This window comes from Dicentrarchus labrax, unplaced genomic scaffold (genome assembly GCF_905237075.1).
Source record: "Dicentrarchus labrax unplaced genomic scaffold, dlabrax2021, whole genome shotgun sequence".
NCBI lineage: Eukaryota > Metazoa > Chordata > Actinopteri > Moronidae > Dicentrarchus > Dicentrarchus labrax.
In genome coordinates, this window is record NW_026136719.1 from 980,036 (window position 1) to 1,004,933 (window position 24,898).

At 39.9% G+C, this 24,898-nt stretch overlaps 1 protein-coding gene across 3 annotated transcripts; it reads right to left on the reverse strand.

Annotated features, from left to right (window-relative positions):
• Positions 1–9,728: 9,728 nt before the first annotated feature.
• On the reverse strand, positions 9,729–23,305 carry LOC127351030 (CYFIP-related Rac1 interactor B). 3 transcript variants are annotated; one of them, XM_051378191.1, is made up of 11 exons: positions 23,174–23,305; positions 18,130–18,203; positions 17,926–18,047; positions 16,606–16,711; positions 16,347–16,483; positions 16,117–16,194; positions 15,727–15,843; positions 13,694–13,773; positions 13,442–13,568; positions 12,109–12,179; positions 9,729–11,972 (listed from the first exon to the last, which is right to left on the reverse strand). In XM_051378191.1, the coding sequence occupies exons 2-11, from the start codon at positions 18,200–18,202 to the stop codon at positions 11,903–11,905; spliced, it is 981 nt and encodes a 326-aa protein (XP_051234151.1). In that variant the 5' UTR covers position 18,203; positions 23,174–23,305; the 3' UTR covers positions 9,729–11,902. The 3 variants fall into 3 exon arrangements, with proteins under 3 accessions (XP_051234151.1, XP_051234153.1, XP_051234152.1); XM_051378193.1 differs by lacking the exon at positions 23,174–23,305 and adding an exon at positions 22,731–22,884; XM_051378192.1 differs by lacking the exon at positions 23,174–23,305 and adding an exon at positions 19,561–19,727.
• Between the last annotated feature and the right edge of the window lie 1,593 nt (positions 23,306–24,898).

Genomic DNA, 24,898 nt, shown 5'->3' on the forward strand with positions numbered 1-24,898 from the left:
GCTCACACACTCTGCACTAACAGCAGCTGATTGACTCATTCAGACGCACTGAACGAACACTGACAGCACGGTTGTCGTATTCCCACCCAGAGACTTTATCCAGACTGTTTTTAATTATATCAAAGTTTCTGCTGAGTTGCAGCCGGAGACGCCCGCAGGCTGTCGATGTCAGCTGACACAGCCGGACTCAGAGGCCTCCTCAGTTCATGAGCTAAACATATATATAATATAACTATATAAATAAATATAAATATAGATATATAAGTATAAATATATATATAAATATAACTAAATATAACCATATAAATATATACATATATAAATATATATATTTATAAATATATAAACATAAATATAAATATATAAATATATATAAATATACAGTGTTTCCATGTTTATATGTGTTTTTTATGGGACATATTTCCAAATAAAGATAAAACAGCTTGCTCAGGGTTAGCATTAGCACCTCCCACTGTAGGGGAACCTTAGCGGGCTTTCTATGTTGTTTGGTACTTTATTATACTTTATACTTAAGTTTGTTTATTTATTTATGTTCTGTGGGAGAATGACGTCCGTCAACAGCAAGATCCGACCTTACTGAGTCACTTCTCCAGCGTGAACCGTCTGCAGGCCGACAGGTTGCAGGCTGGTCTAATGTCTATTTATACAGTGTGTGTGTGTGTGTGTGTGTGTGTGTGTGTGTGTGTGTGTGTGTGTGTGTGTGTGTGAGAGGTAGTAAACAGCTGTTTGGGCACAACAGTTGGCAGTACGTCCATCATGCCCGGCAGGAAGGGGGTGGGTCTCCAGACAGATGTCCACAGACCCTGAGGGGGGCTCCCTCTCTGGGGAGCTTTAAGGAGCCAGGGGGTCCACACCAACGCCCCCCCCCCCAGTGTGTAATACTCAACATTATAAGTACTCATTATTACTGTTTATTACACTGTCTGTGATATACTGCAGCATACATGTACTTCTATCTTCTATATGGTCATATATTGGATTATAAACTAATACTTAGGACTCTTATTTTCTATTATATTCTTTATTTTCTGTCCTGTGAGCACCTGTAATGAAACAAACCCCCAATAAAGATCAATAAAGTATTTCTGACTCTACAGGAGTACAGAGGAATTCACCCTGTCACAGTCAGTGCAGCAGAAAATAACTGATGTTGTTAAAGTTACATAACGCTGCTTTAAAAGATGTAACTGTCCACAGCAGCCTGCAGCTGGACGACCCGCTGACGTCGTCTGTCTGTCCACTCAAACAAAGAGTTATAATAATAATAACAGCATGAAACTTTCCCCAGTGAGGTGCAGTCCCTGTACTCCCCCCACCCATCCTGCTGCTGAGCCCCCATGGGACACCATGATGGTAACCCCCCCCACTTTAACACCGCCCACCCTGCAGGGTTTCCCGAGCGTCGACTTCCTCCACACGCTGAGCGGAAAGTGAAAAGTGTCTGCAGACCACCAACAGCAGAGCGAGCTGCCGACCACAAACCAGCGCTCACTCTTCCAGAGACGCAGCAGACGTTCAGTGACACAACAGAGTTTCTGCTGCGGGGGGGTTGGAGTGGAAGCTACTGTACGCTGGAAAGATTAAAGTTTAACTTCTGTTCCATGAAAGAAAATGTACCTGAGACTATTTACACATTAGGAAGTGAAACTAAACCCTAAAATTTAGGGTTTAGTTTAGTTGTTTCCTGTTTTATTTTGTTATGCTCTTCTTTTGTCTAGTTTAAATTCAGTTCCCCTGCCTGTTACCTGTCTACCTGCCTGTTACCTGTCTACCTGTCTGTTATCTGTCTACCTGTCTGTTATCTGTCTACCTGTCTGTTACCTGTCTACCTGCCTGTTACCTGTCTACCTGTCTGTTACCTGTCTACCTGCCTGTTACCTGTCTACCTACCTGTTACCTGTCTACCTGTCTGTTACCTGCCTACCTACCTGTTACCTGTCTACCTGTACCTGTAAGCTGTATGTTATCACTGTAGTCATCCTGCTGCATGCTGCTGTCTCGTATTTCGGTCCAATCGGTGTCTCCTGAGTCGTGACAGTATGTGCAAAAATATTACCCTCTCCTCAAAGGTCCACTTACTTGTTTTAATCTTCCTTCACTGGTGAAGTAAAAGTCGTAAAATTAGCGTAGAAGCCAACAAAAGTTCTGCATTTATAGTTAAAGGACTCATGCAGAATAATTTACGTTATTATCGGATTATAATTATTGATGCATTCATGTGTCCATCACTTTAAAGCTGCAGTAGGTAACTCGAACGTCTCTCTGCAGCTCCTATCGCTCTGTTAAGCTCCTCCCACCAAACGTAACTTGAACGTCTCGACTGACATTTGACAACGTTATCGGGTCTGTTTTACGCCCCAAAATCTGATTGGCCACCCCCGTTATCTTTACCTCCTCCCCTCCACACTGTGTTTCAGAGGCTGTAGTGGGTCCACAGGTACCAACCAGTGTCATGCTAGCACATCGTAAAGGGGGCTGAATAACGCTCTAAAGTTAGGCAAAATGTAGGCGATGGGAAAACTGGCGTGACTATTTTTAAAGGGACCTCAGACCTCAAGAAAACATCCTCTCCTTCACGGACACTTAATGCTAATCTCATGCAGCTTTGGGCATGTTTCTGCAGTGAAAGACTGATGCAGTATTTTGTCCAAACAGGGTAACCATCAAAAACAGGAGAACAATCACCACAAAGATGACGATAAGATGGAGGAGGAGATCTGAGGGGGAATTTCCCTTTTGAGACGACAAATCAAAAGTGGAAAAAACAAATCTGTGGCCAAAGACAGAAACGTGTTGTTAAATTTGGAAAGTATGAATGTGTCAGAAGACGCCCGAATCAGCATGTGTGAGTGAACTGTGAGTCATCGGTGTCTCCCCATCAGCTCGCCACGCTCCGTCACACCGTTCAGCCTGCGAGAGCACCGAGTTTCTACCAGATGTCTCCTGCAGAAACACAACTGAACAGAGTCAACAGGTCAACTTCAGCTGTCTCTGTAAACACAGTACAGTGCAGCACTTCCATCACCGTCCATCACAAACCTATTCACCCCTCTTCTTAAAGTTCCTGAACAGAGTTTGGCAACTCGTTGATGTTAAAATGATCTGAAGGTAAAATGAGTGTTTTTGTCTCTGGAGTCTGGTGGAGAGTGATAGTGATATTACGGCTGTTTGTGGTTAAACTAAAGGTCTATCTCTGTAGGGATCCTTTCCATAATGCTGTCAGACACTGACAATAACAACCTGAGTCTGTCAGTGGCAGAAACTACTACTGTTAGTGGAACAAACAACAACTACTGTTAGTGGATGCACTTTAACATTTGTCCCCACGGATTAATGTCAGCTTAGATTGCAACCACTGAATCCCGTTTCACGAATATTTTTACTTCTATGTCGGTGAATTAAGGATTTATTTAAACCAAAACAGGGTTGGTGATTGTTGTTGAAACAGTGGGAAGACTTAAAACGACGGTTTTGGTTTATTAGTTTTATCCAGTTTGAATGTTTAACGATTATCAAGGTAAAATTACTGGTTATGCCAATGGAGTCTGGTGGGCTGTAGCACCCATTTGTTTTGTGTTGGTGCTCTAGTGCGCCATCTAGTGCCTGCGATTGTTAAACCTTTAAGATAAGCAACTTATTCTCTTCTGTCTTTCGTGGAGCACTTTGTATTACCTTGCTTTGTAAAGGTGCTATAGCACAATAACCATTTCTCCGTCACTGAAGATGGTTTCTCTGCTCCTGACAGCTGAGAAGTGAAGTGAAAGAAAATGAAAGTCAGGTTTTTTATGTGAAAGTACATCAAACAGCAGCTAAAAATACTGCAGCGTTTCCTGAGCTTCAAACGCGTTTCTAAGAAATACAGTTGGCCTTTAAGAGAAGATTCATCTGCTGTGGTTTCTGACTGCGACTCAGTTTATTCACACTGTTTCCTGCAGTTTACTAAGATTATTATAACAACTTTGTACTGAGTCCATAACTTTTATACAAAAACTAAAACGTCCTTCCATCGGTGGAAGTACAATGAAAATGTACGCAGAGTATAAAAAGTATAAAACTGTCCCCAATGACTGTTAGACTGCAACTAATGATTACTTTCACATATAATCATAATTACCAATCAATCAATCGTACATTCGATCCCATCTATGTGTCAAACTGCAGTGATTCTCTGTCGCAGTGCAAGGTTTATTTCTGACAGCAAAGAGAATCTGGTCACTTTTCAAAATAAAATCAGACCGATCAATCATTCAAAGTTTATGTTGGAGAAACAGTCAACGAGATGTTCTTTAGACATACAGCTCTCTGAGGATGTTGATGTCGGTTCTTGAATTGAACCAATGCGACCATGATACATGGATGTTCAAATTTTAAAAAATCGACTCAAGATAAATAAAAATCGTCCCACTGGGAGTTGAAATATGGCCTCTTGTGGTTTAAACGTTAATTTTGTATTTTGAAAAGGATCCTCAGTAACCCCCATAACCACTCCGATATTGTCCAAATGGGCCCAACAAATGCAAGTTAGCATCTGGGACCCGCACTATAGATTTCTGACATAAAACTTTGGGGTCTGGGTTCACAATGGGGCTCTAATGACTGCAAACAGGCTATAAACAAAGCTGATTCAATGTTGGTCATATTTTCTAGGTGGAAGTAGCAGGATTTGACTGTTGACACCTGGATTTCAGGTCACCTGACAGCAACACTTGACCCAAATGATTGCACCAACCGGGTGAACACTCCGGGGGTTGAACCGGACTCAACGAGCCTGGTGTGAGATAGAAGCAGGAGGATGAACTTCAGGGTCGCTGCTGGAGGTGAAGATGAAAAGTCGCATTATTTTTTATCTAATCAGGCAGCTGCTGTCTGGTTAACCAACAGAACAAAAGTAAAACTCCACACCTGACAGCTCAAACTGCTGCGCTGATAAGGCTCCAAACTGCCCGCTGATAAGGCTTTAAATGTGTTCCCTGTTTACCCACAATGCCAAGCGGCGTTATCAGTCAAACAGAGGAGCGGTTTCCTGCTTCCTGCAGGGATCAATCCCTCTGACCAGGAGGAAGGAAGCTCCTTATATGGGCATCAGGTGTGTGTGAAGATTAAACGTAGAACACAGTTCAGCTTCATTGTTCCACTGAAAGTAATTATTGGTTAAATTCAGAATCCATTAACTGGTAACCATGGTTACGATCAATGTCACTTGCAATCACATGCATGGCTGCCAAAAGCTCATCTCACTGGCAAAAGCCGTCTTTACTCATTTGGACTCTGGTCTTGACTTGAACTCGACTACGTCCTGGTCCTTGACTACAGCAATGCCCAGACCCCCATCCAACACAGAGACCCCCAGACCCCCAGACCCCCATCCAACACCCAGACCCCCAGACCCCCAGACCCCCCATCCAACACCCAGACCCCCAGACCCCCAGACCCCCCATCCAACACCCAGACCCCCAGACCCCCAGACCCCCATCCAACACCCAGACCTCCAGATCCCCAGACCCCCAGACCCCCATCCAACACCCAGACCTCCAGACCCCCAGACCCCCATCCAACACCCAGACCCCCAGACCCCCATCCAACACCCAGACCCCCAGACCCCCATCCAACACTAACTTTATCATTGCTGCACAAAAACACAACTTTACGTCCTCCCAGCAGCACCAAGTATTCCCTGTCGTCATACTGGGCTCTGTCGGGATCTGGTGCTGTATTCGGACTGTTGAACCAGCAGTTTTATGGAGAACCTAACTATAATACTAATATAATAGTAATAACTATATGTAGGTCATATAGAGGCAGCAGCTTTATAATGTGATACAGAGAATGAGGTTAACGTATTAACAGTGACAGTTGTGTGCTGGTTGACAGGAAGTAGCTGTAGAGTCGATCCACCTGTGACTGATAATAACAACCACACTTTATTTTTAACTGCTGCAGCTGAAGGAAATCAGACATGTTATTTATAAAGTACACTGTTTAATTATAGATTATTGATTGAATCAGCTCCACATAGAACATAGCTCTAGAGTTTATACTTTGTTATTGATTATAGATTATAGATTTAAGTACGTATCCCTGAATATCCTCACAGGGTTGTGTTGGTTGCTGCAGTCGTAGTATTTATCTGTACTTCAGTCAAACTGTCTGATGTTGCACCAGCGTCCTCTCTCTTTGATCTCAGGTGAGACACACCTGAGATTGCTGTAATCCAACACACACACACACACACACTTCCCGCCCAGTTTATAGCAGTTTGGACATCTAATCTGCACACACTCATTATAAAGATAAGATTGTATTCAAACAATAGAAACATTTTCTCCAGACGTGATGATCACCAGCACAGCTGTATGTAGCTAACAGCTAACAGCTAGGAGGAGGGTCAGAGGATGTTGTCAGAGATAGAATATAATGTTGATAGGTATGTTTTCATTATAATCATCTGAAAATAAGAATTGTTACCTTAGAATGAGCTGTCTTTATCTACAGAGGGAGCCAGTTGCTTTATATGGAGTACACCATGTTTCTACAGAAGCCCAGAAGGGACAAACCAAACACTGACTCTCGACTGGAGATGTGTAGTTTCAGTTCTTGAAACTCATGATGGTCAGTTTGGTGTTTTTATACAGTAATATTATAGCAAAAAATAACTTATAAATTAACCCTCTTTAAGTTCATTTAACTTATATTTTAGATGTTTTTTGTTTGTTTGTTTATCTTGTTTTGATTATTTGTTTGTTTCTTCTCTCTTTTCCGTTTATATTTGCTGCTTGGATGGATTCATTGTTAGGTATGTTTGACATCCATTGATGATGCCTGTTTGTTATTAAAGAAGCTTAATTCTCATTCCCAGGTCGTCCAATACAGACGCGAGCTGTATTCATCTGGTTGAAATCTGCAACTTAACGGCTAGATGCTACTAAATCCTACACACGGGTCTTTTAACTAATGTGAGGAAGACTCAAACTGTACAGTAACTGTTAAAGTGTAACAGGACAGTGAATCTGTGGTTTCTGCTCACATTCACAGGGAGGAAAAATCTTATCAAATAACACACACAGTCTGTGGATTCTTTAGAAGTGAGTAATTCCTGGGAAAAACATCTGACAGGAAGTGTGTGTGTGTGTGTGTGTGTGTGTGCATGTTACAGTGTGTGTCTGTGTGTGTGTGTGTGTGTGTGTTACAGTGTGTGTGTTATCTCAAACCTCGGACTGACTCAGTGTGTGTGAGCTCTAACTAATAAAAAACAATCTGATTTTCAAACTGTTGTTTTCTTTATTGAGAAGTAAACAAGTCAAAGTTTCCGCTGGTCATACACAACCCCCCCGCCCACCCCTCAGTGGCTCTATGACCCCTTCAGGGTGAGCGGCGTCCTTTTTCCAGCATCAGCACGGCTGAAATGATAAATTATAACAGCAAGCAAGCTGATGTCTTACTATAGTAGACGTTTTATAAAGTTCAATCAACTTTGTATGAAAAACGTGAACAGCTGAAACGGTTCCGGTTACATCCCGCTGAATGTGACAACGCTACCCCCTGCTGTTGTAAATGTGTACCTGTGAACAGTAAGAGGGGATTGATGGAGATTGACCGTAAATGAGGACTATTAGGTATAATATTAGATTGAGGGTCTACTGCAAACCAGAACCAGAACCTCAGAACATTTGCTATGGGACCATAAAGCAAAAATATGATTCATTTAAAAGCAAAATGAAAATTGCATACACGTTTGCTTTCTACTAGCCCAGAGCGATGTCACTCTTTTACCCTCAAAACATTTTATTGTCACTGACACAACATATTTCACTTTCTCCAGCAAATTCATTGCAAAAAATGTTTAAAAACATAAAAATGTCACAGAAAATCTGCCATGAATTTAAAAATTTGGCCAAAATAGTCCAAAAAAAAAAGCCCACCAAATCCTGACACAGTGAATCCCATTTGTACAATTCCTCTCTGTGGACTCGTTGGAGACCCTGTCCCTAGTGTGCTCTCTAGTAAGGTCAATTGATTCAGAGCTCTACTTTGAAGAAAACAAAAAAAATGAGTTCAAAATAGATTCAGATAATAAAAGATGAAGACGAATAAATCAGCAGAAACACGTGGCAAACAAAACAAACCCAAAGAACATTTGAGTTGATTGAAAAGCAGAAATGAAACGATCAGTCTTCCACAGGATTTAAAAATACCAAGAGGAAGAGAAGAAGGTGACATCAACTGTTCCACAATCAGCCACAGAAAACAATCAGAGTTGTATCTGGAGATTGGGACATTGTCTGATACATGAACAGTCTCACTCGTGGCTCTTTTCTCTGCTCCATTTACTTTACACACTCAGTCAGTTTTTGCTGCTTGTTTCTCTGAAGAGCTAAATTCACTTTTTTACGCATTGAAATGCATTTATTTATTGAAAGTTTACTCAAAATGTGTATTTAACTGTGCACTTCATTGTTAAGGACTTAACATAACAAACACCAACACTTTTTTGTTTGTTTGGGTTACGTCTCTGAAGTCTGTGAAGCAAAAACGCTGCTAATATTCAGATAAAAGCTTAAAATAAACCCCTCACAAGTAGAGGAAATCCCGCGGGAATGGGCTGTTTTGACTTTGCTGCAGGAACGGGCGGTCAAAAAATAACAGAAGGATGGAGCTGAAAAGAAGATTAAACCCCATTTTTAAAAAACAACCGCAAAGCAAAGCAAGTCTGGCATTTGGAGACGTTTCTCGTTCGTTATTGACACAGTAAAATTCAAATTAATTCAACGTTTTTTCGCCAGCGGGACAAGATACAAAATCTCCACAACACGACACGTTGTTATGGATACAACCTGGGTAGCAGTCAGTTGACCGTCAATGATCTGCCAGGGGTGTAAACCAATTATTCTTGGCTAGAATTCTTAAGAGCAGCATAAAAATCTAGAAACTGGCAGCCCTTGAAAGGGCCTTAAAACTAGAAAAAATAATACTTTTCTAATCTCTTTTTAGACAAAAGATAAAACTGATTTAAGACATTTTTACTTTCTTGACATTTCTTTTTGCAGCGCACGAGTGGGAGAAGTTTTCTGCCATAAAGGTTTTCTATTGTGCAGTTTTTTTTACGAAGTTTAGTTTCCTTTTGTAAAAATAATCAAACTCTAACTGAAAACTGAAGATTTTAAAACAACTGAAAAAATGACACATTAATGTATCCACCACAATTTCTACACATAAAACTTTTTTTAGGGACTTGGCCAATCCTAGTACTTGAAGGCAACACAAGAAAAGCAGTGGGAGTCATAATTACGCCAACACATCCGAGCCAGTAGACGTCTAGGGTAACAGTCAGAGGGGATGTTTCTAAAAATAACAGCACAAATGGAGATTTTAAAAACAGAATAAAATCGGGCCTAAACTGGCTCCCTGTGGTACTCCGCAGGAAACTGCTGCAGAAGAGGAAGTTTGTAATCCAAATAGGAACTCTCTGTCTTGTGGGTTAGACATAAACCACTGCAAAACCTGACTCATAGTGACTCATAATGATAGACAGACACCAAAACATCACCTTCAACTGCAGCACAGCAGCAGCTGAGACTCATGGGATATGTTTTCTTCTGCCGACAACGTTATTGCTTTATCTACACTGTTACTACTCGAGCAGTAGATAGCGTCTAATTTTTAGCTTTTCAAAAAGGCTGATCTTAGAAAAAAACACAAGAGAATCAAAATTTTCTTAAAAATGTAAAAAGTTTATTTGGCAAACATCATTAAAAACACTTAATGCCACAAAATCCCTGACACTGCAGCGTTAACATACAAGGCAAAAATAAAAGCTCGTAAAGATTTCCAGTCAGCAGTCCCACTGATCAGATCAGTTCGTACATCGAGAAAAGTCTGAGGTTCCCCTCATATCAGTACCGCATCGTCTTCGTCACAGTGGTTCTCCTTCTCTTAGCTAATCCCAAACTGCTCTCAGTAGCCAGTTTACTACAGTGCTACTCCTGTTCGCCGTCCACGTCACAGCAAATAAAATCATTCCTACTGTTTTACAAATCATACATATCAAATCATGAGTTTGTGGATTAAAATAATTCTATCAAGGTGCAGAAATGTTTCGGATTGTCTTATCCATTGTTTCTATTTCTACAGCTTTTCTATGAGAACCATCGGAGAATGAGCCCAAACAGGAGCTGGTCCCAAAACACAGATATAACCAGATGTTAGTGACACCAACAGCTCATCTTCTGAGGAGGAATGAGCTGCTTCCGTTTCCCCACTGACTGACCCTTTCCCACTAAAGAATCCAGAAACCACAGGAAATGTACATTCAAGCAACCAGGAACTTTTTTTTAACTGACAGTGATTTTAGAGGGGATGAAGTGCCTGGAAATGGCCCCGGGGCCGGAAGTTTGAGGTCCCTGTTTTAGAGAGACTAAAGACTAAAGAAATTGTTTCAAAATGAACATGTAAAAAATGTCAATCATCTATAGTTTGAAGGCTTTATGCTCACAGGGATTACTTTTACATATGAACCCACCTACTTTAAGCCAATTAGGAAAGGAAGGACAAAAACATAAATTCAGAATACAAAAATACAAAAAGCGTGTTAGTGAAGGATCCCATTGCTCGTACAGAAGCGGGAGGCTGGTTGAAAAAGGCTGTAATTGGGCTTTCAAAATGGTTAGTCATACTTTTTTGGAAGAAAAAAGGACTACCCAATCAGTGCGTTATATCATTATCTATCGAACTGATGACTGGAGTTAAAAAAATAAAAGGCAAATTGTAATAAACCATAGTTTTCCTTTGAGATTCTCGTTAACCCTCACTGTAAAACTGTGAACATCATCAACTTAAAAATTAGACCTTGGCCACAGAGACTTTTTTCTGAGGTAGGAACTGTAGCCGAGGAATTCAACCAGAACAAGGTTCCTGCTGTGTAAAAGTTCCTGGGTTCTTGGAAATAGTTCTGGAAAAGGTTCTTATGGTGGAAAAGGGTCTGAAGTGATGATCTATTATCAGACTGCCAAGCCACCAACACACTTTGGAGGCTAACAGATGTGATGTTTGAAAACTGGCAAATCTGCATTCACGTCACATCAAGTACAAATTCGAATGAATGGTGAACACGTCTTTGGAAAGTCTACAGATTCCGGTTAAGATGCTCCGTCCTTTCAAATCAAGCAGACCCAGCTGCAGTTAATCACTAGTGGAAGGACAATGTAATGAGTGAAAGGCAATGTTTATTATTTGATCTCTTAGTCCCACGTTTATCCAGACGAATCTCCTCAACTACCGGCCCGATTGAGATAATCGCTGGTGTATTCAAAGTCTGATGTGCTATCCCCCGAAGTCAGGACAAACTTTACATTTTTGGCTTGACTAACTGGAAAGCATTAAGGCCGGGCTATGTTTAAAAGTTCACATGTTGTCATATAATTACAACGTCAGAAGCCTCCCGGCATTGGAACATCTCTAACCTCCAATATTCACAGCAGTGATATTATATTATATATATATTATATATATTATATGTGATAAATTCTGCACATTTATGACGGCAAACCAAAGAATTTGGAGACGACAAAGAGAAAGTCAACTGCACTAATCTCAATGTCCGCTTGTTGTAGATCTGACATGACGTGAATGCAGCTCGAGCAGACGATTTTTACACCATCTTTTCTTGGATCAACCAACTAAAAGGTTTTTTATTATTTTTACAACAACACAAAAAAACCAGCTTTTTTTCAAACGAGAGTAAAAAAAAAAAAAAAAAAAAAAACCCAATAACTGAGGTTAAACAAAGAAATATTCGCTACAGGTTTGTTCAGTAGTTCTTTTGAAATATGGACCAAAACACTTTTGTCTCCCTGTATCGTTCCAGTTCTGCTGACGAAGCATTGAGTTAATTTGGCTGCAACATGTTTTTGATCTGCTTGGAGGTAGCCTCATCGTTCAGATGTTTGGTCGTATACCTGCAGGGACGGAGGGGGCGGTTTAACAATAGTTAAAAAATAACAATTACAACATCAGGTCAGAAAAGAACCAGGTTACTGATGGAGTTGAGTAAATGTAAGAAAAGTCAAAAGTGGAGTGAGGAGGCTGTCAGACCTGAGAGCGTTGAGTAATCCCTCCACACTGCTGGGCGGCTGCTCCTTCAGCACTCTGATGCAGCCTTTCATCTGAAAAAGACCAAATAACAGAGTTAACTGAGTGGAAACCACTGGGTCTTACTATCTTACTGGGTTCAGCTTTGGTAAAGCTCCTTTTAAAGAGACAACCCAGTCCTAAGCAGCCTTTGGAGTGGGTCCATTTTGAGTTTTCATTATATAGGTGGTATTATATATAGGCTGGCTGGCATTTCCTTCTGTCTCTATGCTGATGATGCTCAGCTATACATGCCAGTAAATGGTAAATGGACATGTACTTGTATAGCGCCTGTGTACCTTTCACACACAGAAACTAACATTCATAGACCGATGCGAGCAATTTGGGGTTCAGTATCTTGCTCAAGGATACTTCGACGTGTGGCACCAGGAGCCGGGGATCGAACCCACAACCTTGTGATTAAGGAACAACCTGCTCTGCCTCTGAGCCACAGCCGCCCCAGTAAAGTCTTAACACTTTGCCACCTTGCCTACCATTAAATACTGTGTAATACGCATTAAGAAAAATTTTATTAAAGAGAGCCTGCAGTGCCATAATAAATACTCTGGTCTTTAGCTCCAGGGCCCGGTTAATACCTGGTTTCTGTACCATCTGTACATAAAATTATTTTTCTTACTCATCGTGTTTCAGGTCATCTTTTGCGAAGTGTTTATTCTTTATTGTCCCAAGAGAGAAATTAATTTCACTCAGATCAGTACCATAGTAACAGACACACAACAATAAATAAAGATATATATTTATATCATGATGACGATGAAAATACAATTTATCGGTCAGCAGGAACCTGTTAGCTGTTTCTGTGTCGAGGTGTAAGACTAAAAGAGCTAAAGGAGCTTTTACTGTAAGAAAACTTCAATCCGGGAACAACCTTCTCAACAAACTCTTCTTTTAACTTTTGAAAACTTATTTTCAGGCTTTGTTTTGTCAGTGTTTAATCCTGGAACTTCAATCTAATCAAAGTTAGAGTTTGGGAGAAAACATTGCCTTCAGTGTTATTTATTGACACTCAAAGCTAATCTGCTTCATAAGAACTGTGTGGGTGTGGATTGATCAGAATTAACTGATGGAGGCATTTCCCTGGGGACATCATCTATTTCCATCAAAGTGAGAAAACCAGTGAGGAAAAACTCTAAATCTGTCCTGTGAAAGAACTTATCATATATTGAACTCACATCACTTGAAATAGCAAAACATTAAGGAAAGCTGAAACTGTGTGTTGTGTGTGTGTGTGTGTGTGTGTGTGTGTGTGTGTGTGTGTGTGGTCTTGCTAACGTACGTCTATATTGGAGGTCTTAACGAAGGCTCCGGCAGGGTGAACGTGGTCGTACAGGATGATGACACCGACCATCACACGGAGGCAGAACAACACCGTCTCCTCACTGGCAAAACGACTGCGATACTCCCTGCACACACACACACACACACACACACACACACACACACACACACACACACACACAGTGTTGGTTCATGCCTGAGGCTGGTGGCTATGATGATGCGTTCAGGAACATGTCAGTTGTTGACTCACGGCGTTTCCAGCATCACTTTACACACACTGGCCATCGTACTCAGACAGTCTGTTGTGTTTTCAATCGGGACGTCTGGGTTCTGCACAACAACAACAGGACAATAAAGTTTCATTCAATGCACACAGGAAGTAAACAAATGGCACATGGCAGATGATTCACATTAGAAAGAAAAACATACAGACAGGAGACATTTTGTGTATAGAGGAAGTACTTTTCCTTGTTATAGTGTAAAACTACTTCATAACAAGAAACAGTACTGCATTTAAAATGTAAAAGTACATAAATATTATAAAAATACACTTGACGACAACAAAATATATGAAATTAAATCAGAATCGGGTGGTTCCTCAAGTAGTAAATAAAAATAATATGAACATTAAAATATGTGCATTATATTACAATATATATGAATATCTATAGAAAATAATAACAACTGTGTAAAAATATGTACATGTAAATTGTTCTTCAATATATAACAACAACATATAAAATTGAATATAATATATAATAATAATAAATAAATATGTATTTCAGTACCAAACTGCAAAAAATAAACTACAATACAATAGTCTAGGAACTTTATAAATGTAACTGAATGTAATTTGTTGCAATAGAGTTCATATTAACATATAAGTATTAAGTAAAGAAAATATTGTTACAGATTGTTTTAATAACATGAAGCCACTGTGTCCATAAAGAAATAATTTCTCACTGCAGTCTCGATGTTTAAACACAAAACAGGAAACTTCAACTTCAGGGTTCATTATTTTAACTTCCCCTCAGCGTTTGCATCCACAGAATAGACACAGTGAGGGCGACGTCTGCTGGTGGCTTGTGAAAGAACAACAGTCTGCAGTGCTACAGTGACCCCTTCAGGCTGAACTGTTTATTACACCTACAATGTGAAGAAACTAACTGATCCATGTTTGTGTCTTCCTGTTGTTTATTGCATAAATAACTAGAACTACTGCCCTGCTCTTGTATACCTCCACCAACCAGTTAAGATACAGTTTACATCCATGCCTGTGCCGACTCATATAATATATGTACAGTAAATATTTGGAAGTTACCATTACATTGATGATAGCTGTACAGAATGTGGTGCCTCTCTCTGCACAGCCTCACAATATTGTCCCTTTAACTTCATTGTTGTAGAAGAACTGTTCATACACAAACACATCATGTTGGTGATTACAAAGATCAGCTAGTATTAGAAACGAATGGAGGAGCAGACTTGTTGCACTTCTGATACAAACGACTCCTTTGTGAGTACCAGGCTTAGAGGATGGAGATATTGTGTTGTCCCAGTCAACATTTGACCCGTTCATGTTTAAATTATGGCTTACCCATTTTGAGGTCATAGTGACGTCAGTGTCCGACCAACTGTGAAATATGGTTATTGAATCTTGAGTTAAGGGATCACATTTATTGACCACCAAAGTATTATAATCAGTTCATCATTGAATCAAAGACAACTGTGAACCTATCGTCACCCATCGGTTTTGTCCCATTTTGAAGCCTCTAGTTTGGCGTTATTTTTTAGTCAGAGCCAGCGGAGGTCACGTACAGCGAGTTGAGCTGCTCTCATTGGCTGCTCTTGGTTTAGAAACAATGGCGGCTCAACTGCTCACACAGCATCTGGTATTCCAGATAAACAGCAAAATGTTTGTGAACAGATTTGAGGAGAGAAATAGTCAACAACAGAATCTGGATCCATATCTGATCAGCACTGTTTGACAGTTTGATCTGAGTTTGGTGCGTTGAGCTGGACGGACTCACTGAGAATGAGCTGTCAATCACAAGGTAGCCCCGCCCTAAAGCATACCCTGCTTTATGGTCTGTTTTACTCTAAATGGGACCATCAGTTACTAAATGAACATCATGCTGTATGGAAGAAGACTGAAACTAGAGACTGAGACCAGAAACTCATCAGGAAACTGTTTACTGAGCTCATAAATCAACTGAGAAGTCTGCTCATTTCTCCATTAGAGTGAGTGATCAGATCAGATCAAAAATCTGTAAACGAACTCACATCTGAGACGAACTTTGACGTGGCGTCACTTAGAGTCTTCAGCATCGGCGTGGCGCTGGCGTAAAACAGAGACATCCGATTGGCCAGCTCGTTGTTGACCTCATTTCCAGCGTCGGCCTGAAAAAAACAACAGGTTGCCATGGAAACCCGTTCAATGATCAGCCTAATGTTGTATACTGTGACAATATTTTGTCAACCTTTTAAGACGACCATATTGATCTAATAATACATTTTTATCAAAGTTTATAAAAGTAGTTTCAGATTTGAGGACTCAACATTAAAAATGTGTCTGGAACTTTATTTTAAATTCTAGAAGTTTCCAAAGTTTCTCGGTATATGTCTACATTTAGTGTAAATGTGTTTAATATGATGCAGTGATGGAAGACTTACCGACAGGTTGTTGATTCGCATGCGGCTGATGGTTCGGCGATAGTAGCTGAAGTCGTTCTGGATGGCCGGGTTGGTCATCTGGAACAAAGAGCATGTGAACAGGACAATTGAGGAAGTTCAGATCCTTTATTGAAGAGTGAGGTCAATGAAGACAAGAAGAAGAAGAAAGAGGAGGAGGAGGAGGAGGAGGAGGGGTAGATGAGGAGTGGAAGAGGTAAAGAGGAGCTGACCTTGAGCTCGTCGAAGCGCAGCGTGAAGTGCATGATGTGGGCGAACTGACGAGCCAGAGCCTGTTTCTGCTCCAGATGCTGAGTGGGAGTCGAAGCGGAGGTGGTGAGGACGTCCAGGAGACACCGCAGACTGGACTCTGAGGGGAGGGGGAGGACGGGGGGAGACACAGATGGGTATGTTTTCTTTATCCATTTCTTTCATTTCAAAATAAAAGAACACATTTCCCAAATATGTAAAGGGATGGGAAATCATTCTTACCAAGCTTCTGGGAGAACTCGTAGAAGGTTTTGAGTTTAGCGACCAAAGGAACCACAGCTGACCAGGCTTTCTCCTGCACACCCTCCACACCAGGACTCTGGATGGCCTGAACACACACAAAGAAAACATTTATATAAATCACCTGTACATGTACTGTACGTCCTACAGAGACTTATAGACTATAGACTTATAGTTGTACATAAAGTCAAGTTACAGAGGACAGGACAGATAGAGGACACACTGTGCTGTAGATACAGGGCAGAGGTCTGTACTGTCTCTTTGATTAATATAATAGTAACAATAATGATATTATTAATAACTTTATTTCATAAGTTCCTTTCATAATGTTTGGCAAATTGGCTGCACACAGCAGTCCCCCAATCAAATCTTTGAGCCGTACGTCACCAAAGTACTAGTGATTTTAAATGTTGCCTTTTGATTTTTAATGCTATTGGCATTGCAATGTTTTAGAAACGCTGCCATGAAATGAGGCATTTTTAGATTTTCAGAAATCTCAAATAAAAAGCCTGTGAAATTCCAAGGGACTGATATCCCCTTTGTGCCTGCGTCAGTGTTGTGGTTGTCTGCCAGAAGATGTCCTACATTGACTGTTGATCCAGTCTGAAGCCACATTGTTACCATCCACTGTTTAGATCTTGGTGCTTTTTAACTCTAGATTTGAACCGGATGAAGGATTTTAGTCATCGGACGTCTGGATCTTAAGTTATCAGAGAAACAAGCTGAGCTAACGTTAGCAGCAGCTCGGCTCGCAGCCCCTCCGGGACGTCCTTTGTCTGTCCAACAGCGTGGGAGAAGCAGTGATTGTTAAGGTGGAACTGCTTAATTCAGTGTGTTTAAGGTGGAACTGCTTTATTCAGTGTGTTTAGTGGTTTTAATCAGCGGGTCTGTTTGTGTTGGAGAGGAGGAGACCTCTGTGGATCATTGGGCTCCCGGTAGAAACCTCCTGAACCATGAACACTGAAGGAATCCTAACCGGGAGAAGCTGACTGCAATGACGCCAATGGTGGTGAAGACAACACGTCTAAAGGTTTGTGCCTCTTAAAGGGAAGTTTTATTAGGAGTACAAGAACTTCTGTTATGATTTGCCACTAAACAAATGAAATTGAATTGAACTGAATGATCCCACGCTACTTCACCATGTCGTCAAACTTCCCCTTTTGTTATTGTTTTAATGTGAGAGACCCCCTTGTGGCAGAAATTACATATTGTACGTTTAAAGTAACTAAATCTGATAAATGTGGTGGAGTAGAAGCAGAAAGTGGCAAGAAAAGACTCAAGTTCCTCCATTAATGTACTCACCTGTCGTATTTCCTCTCCTGCTCCTCTGTACGCCTGCAGGTCGTCCAGGATGACCCGAGCCTCCGTCAGCACCTGGTTCACCTTCTCCCAGACCGCCGTCTCCGACTGTGAGGGCTGAGCATCTGCAGGCAAAGGTCAAAGGTCAAACACACAACAGTCTTTGCTGTCTCTCTCTGGTTAACATGTGTTTAATGTGTATCTTACTCTCAAAGTCCAAGAAGAAGTTTCCACCATTGTTGTCGATGTCTCTCGTTAACACCTTGATCAGGTTCCCCATGCTGCCAAAACACAGTTTGAACTGTTTCAATAACTGATCAATGGAAAGTCACACAGAACTGATTCATTGATCCGAATCCAGTTTGAAAAACGTCTTCTATTTTTACAGTACAGAGGACTGATGGAGAGCGTCACCTGAAGCTCAGTATCAGTAAAAACCCACTGAGCTGGTGGACTACCGATCTTCAGATTAGGATGTTGCTGCAAAGAAAAACTACTAATGCTGAACTGGTTAGGAATATAAGAATGTTTGACATAAAGCCACATTTCATCAGGGTGTAACATTTCATACAATTCTACCGTCAACAGACAGATACAGGGCATAGGTCACTGCTGTAGATACAGGGCAGAGGTCACTGCTGTAGATACAGGGCAGAGGTCTGTGAAGGGAAGTGTGTTTTGCAGAACATTTTGATGTCACAGTGAAGTCGACCTTTGACCTTGACTTTTAAAGGTGTAGTGTGTAGGATTTAGTGCCATCAGACCGCAACTCCCCCAGTTCACCTTCCCCGTCCAAGTGTGTAGGAAAAACAGACTACAGCGGTCGCAAAACACACAAAAAACGTGAATAGCCCAATCTACAGCCAGTGTTTTGATTGTCCTTTCTGGGCTGCTGTAGAAACATGGTGACCCAACATGGCGAACATGGCGGTCTGTAGATAAAAACTGTTCATTCTAAGGGAACAAGTATTCTTATTTTCAGGTGATTATACACTAATGAAAACATATCTATGATTATTATATTGCATTTCTGACAATAGATCCTCCTCAGTGTTACACACTGGACCTTTAAACACTTATTTATTTCAGAATATGCATCTATAACACGTGCTATCACTCTAAATATATATATTTGGTTTACTATCACTCATTAAATATGTAGTAACAAGATTTTTTAAGTGTCTGAAACTTTCTCAAATTCCATTAAAACAGCGAAACACCCTTTAAAAACTGAAGTGAAGCTACACTGATACAGTAAGTTGGAAATTAATTCATAACTTTTTGTATAGTATAGTTGTATTTTGCATATTGTCACAAAATCCCACAGCACAGCGTTTGGGAAGCACAGATCTGACTGCTGACACAAGAGGACAGGTAGATACTACAGGACCTGCAACAAACCTCACTTACACAAACTCTGTTTGTTCAAACTTACTTCAAACCCACAGAACTTTATTTAAATTCTAGTAGAGAACTCAGAAAAACCAAACATGTCAGCTGAATTTTAGGGAAATGTGTCTGTAATGATGCCGCAGACACGTACAAGACTTCCATTCGATTGCAGTAAAAAACATGGAGTCTGTGGTTTGAATAACAAACACGATCAACTGAATATGAACAAGCTTAAAGTTTACTTACTGTGACTGTGAGCGTGGAGGGAAAACTGTCAATTAAAGCTTTAACTTTCGGCAAATAAACGAAAATGAAATTAAAGTTTGCTGCTCTTCAGACTGACGCAGCTTTGTTGAGTTTGTCGAGCTGCAAACTGAACTGGAAGCAGCGTCTTCTCGTTAAAAAAAAAAACAGTGAAAAGAGGAAGTGATGAAGTCTCTGAAAGTTTGGCCTAAATTTAAAACAGAGGAAGTAAAGCAGACTGAGCTGAGATCAGGTAAGAAACAGCGAGAACAACGACGCCACACTGCAGAGACACTGCGAGCAACAGGCTTCGTCTCTTCAGTCGAACTCACTGCTACAAAACACTTTATTATTTATTAACAGTGTTATTAGCAGCCACAAGCACCGTTTCCCCTCAACGCCTCAATGCACTGTAAAAAAAGAAAGGTGATAAACTGTGTGATTTGAGCTGGAACCTGAATTATACGACTGTAGTGGAATGAAACTCATTAACGCTCAATATTCACATTCTGATCAACTCGACCTCTTATTATTATTATTTATGTAAATGATCCAGAACCTGTGAGTCCAGTGCCGACACAGAGTCAGAGACAGTTTGGGACTTTTCTATAAAAAGGGTTAACGCCCTCTAATCAGAGAAGTCTTAGCTACAACACATCATAACCCTGAACAGGACCCTGAACACAACACGACCCTGAACACAACACGACCCTGAACACAACACGACCCATCCTTAGATTTTTCTAATTTCACTCTGCACTTCAACTCCTCTTTTAGCTGTTTTTCTTAATGTATTTTATCACTTGTATTATTATTGGTTGCTGATTTTAATGTGTTATTGCCCTTAGTGTTTTTTGTTATTTTGTTTTTTTCTCGGTTTCTGTAGCACTTTGAGATTCTTTTATGAAAAGTGCTTTACAAATAAATGTTATTATTATTATTATTATTAACCCTGAACACAACATTGAACACAACACAACCCTGAACACATCATAACCCTGAACACGACCCTGAACACAACATAACCCTGAACACAACACGGCCCTGAACACATCATAACTCTGAACACATCACAACCCTAAACACATCATAACCCTGAACACAACACGACCCTGAACACAACATAACCCTGAACACATCACGACCCTGAATACAACATAACCCTGAACACATCACGACCCTGAACACAACTCTAAACATATATAATAATTACTTTATGACTTTCGGGAGCCCAGCGGAGGGTCGGAGGTGGCGGTATCCAATCAGACGTCACTCAGTTCTGGTGAGTTTGACAATTTTTCAACTTCAACTCAAAGAGAGGAATAAAAGTGAGTTATTATTGATTATTATTACTTTGTTTAAGACAGTTGCCTTGAAGACGTTTGAAGGATCACACGAATGTAAGAAATAAAGTCGGTGTCATTATGATAATTTCTTGCACTTTATCTTTGTTTAGCACATTCGGGGGTGTCAGTGGTGTCTGTTTCTTCAGCTCAAACTCAGCTGCAAGTCCAACTTCTCATTTTGTAATTTGTGCCTGAAGACAGCGACAAAACTGCACAAATCCTCAGTGAATAAAATGTGATTATAGAACAGATAAAACTGTAAGAAATACAACAATAATGCAGTTTATTCACACGTAAAGTGACTTTATCACAACTGGTTTTTGTGCCTTTGTCATTTAAAGTTTATTTCTGTCTGTAAAGTGCTGAAAATATGAATAATTCACAGTTTTAAACATTTATAATAACATGGTTTACTCTACACACATACATGGCACAGAATGTGAAAGCCCCATGTTAGTCTCACTTCTGGAATTTGTGGCTGTCTTAATGAGGCTGAAGCCTTTTTAAAGATTTTAATGTGGAAATTATACTTTCTTTTGCGGAACAGACACACCGGATTCTTCCAAGCAGACTATTTTTTATTAATGTCACTTTAAGGTTCTGCTTAAGACTGAAACTGTAAAGTGAACTTTCATTAATACTGAAATGTGAAGTTGTTGAAGTTGAAGAATTGTTTCATTCAGACAGTTTAAATTAACAATCATTTTCACTCCTTTGTCAGTTCATCAATTCATCGTCCTGTCCACGAAATGTAGAAAAAACCCAAAGTGACGTCTTCAGATTGCTCGAAAACTCAAATATATTCAATTTACTATCAAAATATTGAGAATTGTTGCCTGAAATACGACTGAAATTATCAATCTGTTAACCAAATAGTTGCCAATGAATTTTCAATCAATCAGTAATTGATTGATTGACTTGAAGTGTGTTTTAGTATTTTAGTGTTTTTAGCTGCTCCAGGTGTTACTTTTTTATAATATAGATATATATTATGTGTATACACAAAAAGCTACAACACAGCCGCTAGCTCAGCTACAAACAGGCAGCTTACAGAAGCTTTGACTTTAGCGTGAATGTGCTTCTAGTGACTATAAAAGCTCTCTGATCTTTTATAACTTGTTGAAAATGTTTCTGTGAGCTATAAAACTGAGAAAATAAAATAAAGTTTACGAGCTGAAGCGAAAGCGGAAATATGACTCCGATTTTAAACAGGATGGTTGAGCGACTGACGTGAGAGAGTCAGAAGTAGAGAGAGCGCCCCCTGCTGTTCACTCTGCACACGGTGGCTACTACACTGGTTTATTATTACACAATATTATATTATTCTGTTATTAGTGTCCAAGAAACCTACAATATCCTCAAATACTCAAATCAGGAACAATTAGTACAGTTTTAAGTACTTAAGTAAATGTACTTGGTTACTTTCCGGCACTGTTTGTTGTTGTTTTGTCGATTCTTCACATTGTCTCTGATTCAGTCAGTAAAGTTCAGTAAACATATAAAAACACAGGGTGAAATACTTTATATTAATATATATATAATAATATATTACAAAGTAAAAGTACAGGAGTGTAATCAGATAAAAGTACTTAAAGTACTCATGAAGCAGAATGGTTTATTATTTATTATATATATTATATTATATTATAATATATTTTAGGTTATAAAGTAACTTTAAGTGTCAAATAAAAACTATATTTCCATATTAATGTAGTTGAGTACCAATGCAGAGTACTTTATTACTTATTGATAGCTGATCTGATGTATTGATCAGATGAGTAAACTCTGCAGGAGCTCTGAGGGGGATTCGGTTCTGTCCTCACATACCTTCAGGGACCCTCCGGGATCTGATCTGGGACCAGAATAAACCTCCGGGATCTGACCTGAGACCAGTATAAACCTCCGGGATCTGACCTGAGACCAGTATAAACCTCCGGGATCTGATGTGAGACCAGTATAAACCTCCGGGATCTGATGTGAGACCAGTATAAACCCTCCGGGATCTGATGTGAGACCAGTATAAACCTCCGGGATCTGATGTGAGACCAGTATAAACCCTCCGCCGTCGTCAATCACTAAAGAGTGAGGCTGAACTTTGGAGTCGGACTCTGTTCCTGGTGCAGCAGCAGAGACTCTGCAGGACCTGACATGTCTGACTGAGACCAGGATCCACCCAGAGAGGTCTGAACCCCCTCCCTAACGATCCACAAGAGACCCCGCTCCCTCCGGTCCTCTCAGACCAGAACACGACCCCCCCTCCCGCTCCTCACCTTCTGATAGCTGATCGATATCTGCGGATCGATACCGTGCGTCCGGGCTCCGGCGGTGGTCCAGGTGTCTCCCGGCGGGTCCGCCTCCTCTACATGCTGAGTGAGTGCGAACCCGGAAAACAGCCGCTCGGCTCTCCGTTAACTATAAAAGGAGTGATTTCCTCAGGAGGAACTGAGCTCGCAGCCAATCACAGAGCAGCAACGGCGGCGGCAATCTCACATCGGCCGACGGAGGCAACCGGAGGCAACCGGAGGCAACAAGAGGCAACCGTTAATAATCCAACTAAAGTCAGAAACATCTTGTTTTGAAAAGTTATAATGTTAAAGAAAGATCTCCTTAAAGTCAGGATTTAATTATTACATTATTATTATTATTATTATTATTATTATTATTATTATTATTATATTATCTTATATTATTACATTATTATATTAAATTATTATTATTATTATATTATCTTATATTATTACATTATTATATTAAATTATTATTATTATATCATTATATTATATTATTACATTATTATATAAAATTATTACATTATTACATTATTATATTAAATTATTATATCATTATATTAATACATTACTACATTATTATATTATTACATAATTATATAATAAAATCATTGTGTCTTCCTGTGAAACTAAATGTGACGTGTGCTTACGTCAGCATGAACTAACTCATATCAACTAATAATATTCACATTCACCCGTCAATCAATCGTACAAACACAACTTTATTATCTACAGACAAACAACAGTGAAGGGAGGAGTTGGAGTAACGTAAAGCAGTGTATGAAAACGTTTTGTAGTTTCAAATATTCACTTAAAACTTACATTTCTTAAAGTAATAATAATAAAAATAATAATAATAATACATTTTATTTATAATGCCCTCTTCATCTAAAGATCTCAAAGTGCTACAAAAAAAGATAAGCAGTTTAAAAAAATAAAAAATTTAAAAATTTAAAAAAACAAGAAAAGGAGAAAAGAATAAAAATAAAAATAATAATAAAAAAGGTTTTGATAAAAAAAAGAACATCTAAAAGGGACCAAAAGCTTTGATAAAAAGAAATGTCTTAAGATCCTTTTTAACACAGTCAGTGGATTGTGGAGCCCTCAAGGTGTCAGGGAGGGCAATCCACAGACGTGGGGCAGCAGCACAAAAGGCTGGTTCTGGGTATGTGGAGGAGGTTTGAGTGAGTGGAGCGGAGGGAGCGTGTTGTGTTTTGTGGGTTGATAAGTTCTTTGAGGGGGGGGGGGGGTCCATGGATGCATTGATGTGTGAGGAGAGAAACCTTGTACTCAATCCTGGTGGAGACAGGAAGCCAGTGGAGTGAGTGGAGAATGGGGGTAATGTGCTCATGTTTCCGCACTCTCATCAGGATCCTAGCTGCAGAGTTTTGGATGTACTGAAGCCTCTGCAGACTCTTTCCAGGAATCCCAATGAGCAGTGCGTTACAGCAGTTCAGTCTGGAGGAGACACAGGCATGAACCAGCTTCTGGTATCTGAGAGGGAGAGAATAATAAACTACAGTCTGGAGCTGACCTACAGAAATATTCATGATAAAGTGTGTTATTCACCCCCGACCCTCAAACAGCCAGAATCCACCACTGCTGTAGGCCTACATTGTTTTATTTATCCTAATCTAAATATTATATATTATAATAGATATATATATAATATAATATATATATATATATTATATATATATATATATA

What these genes read in the sequence shown, in the direction of transcription:
- LOC127351030 (XM_051378191.1), bottom strand. Translation starts at nt 18,202, where the DNA reads ATGGGGAACCTGATCAAGGTGTTAACGAGAGACATCGACAACAATGGT. An exon ending in AAAGTGATGCTGGAAACGCC is followed by an intron (nt 13,569 to 13,693) that starts GTGAGTCAACAA and finishes GTGTGTGTGCAG; the next exon opens with GGAGTATCGCAGTCGTTTTG. An exon ending in GGATTACTCAACGCTCTCAG is followed by an intron (nt 11,973 to 12,108) that starts GTCTGACAGCCT and finishes CCGTCCCTGCAG; the next exon opens with GTATACGACCAAACATCTGA.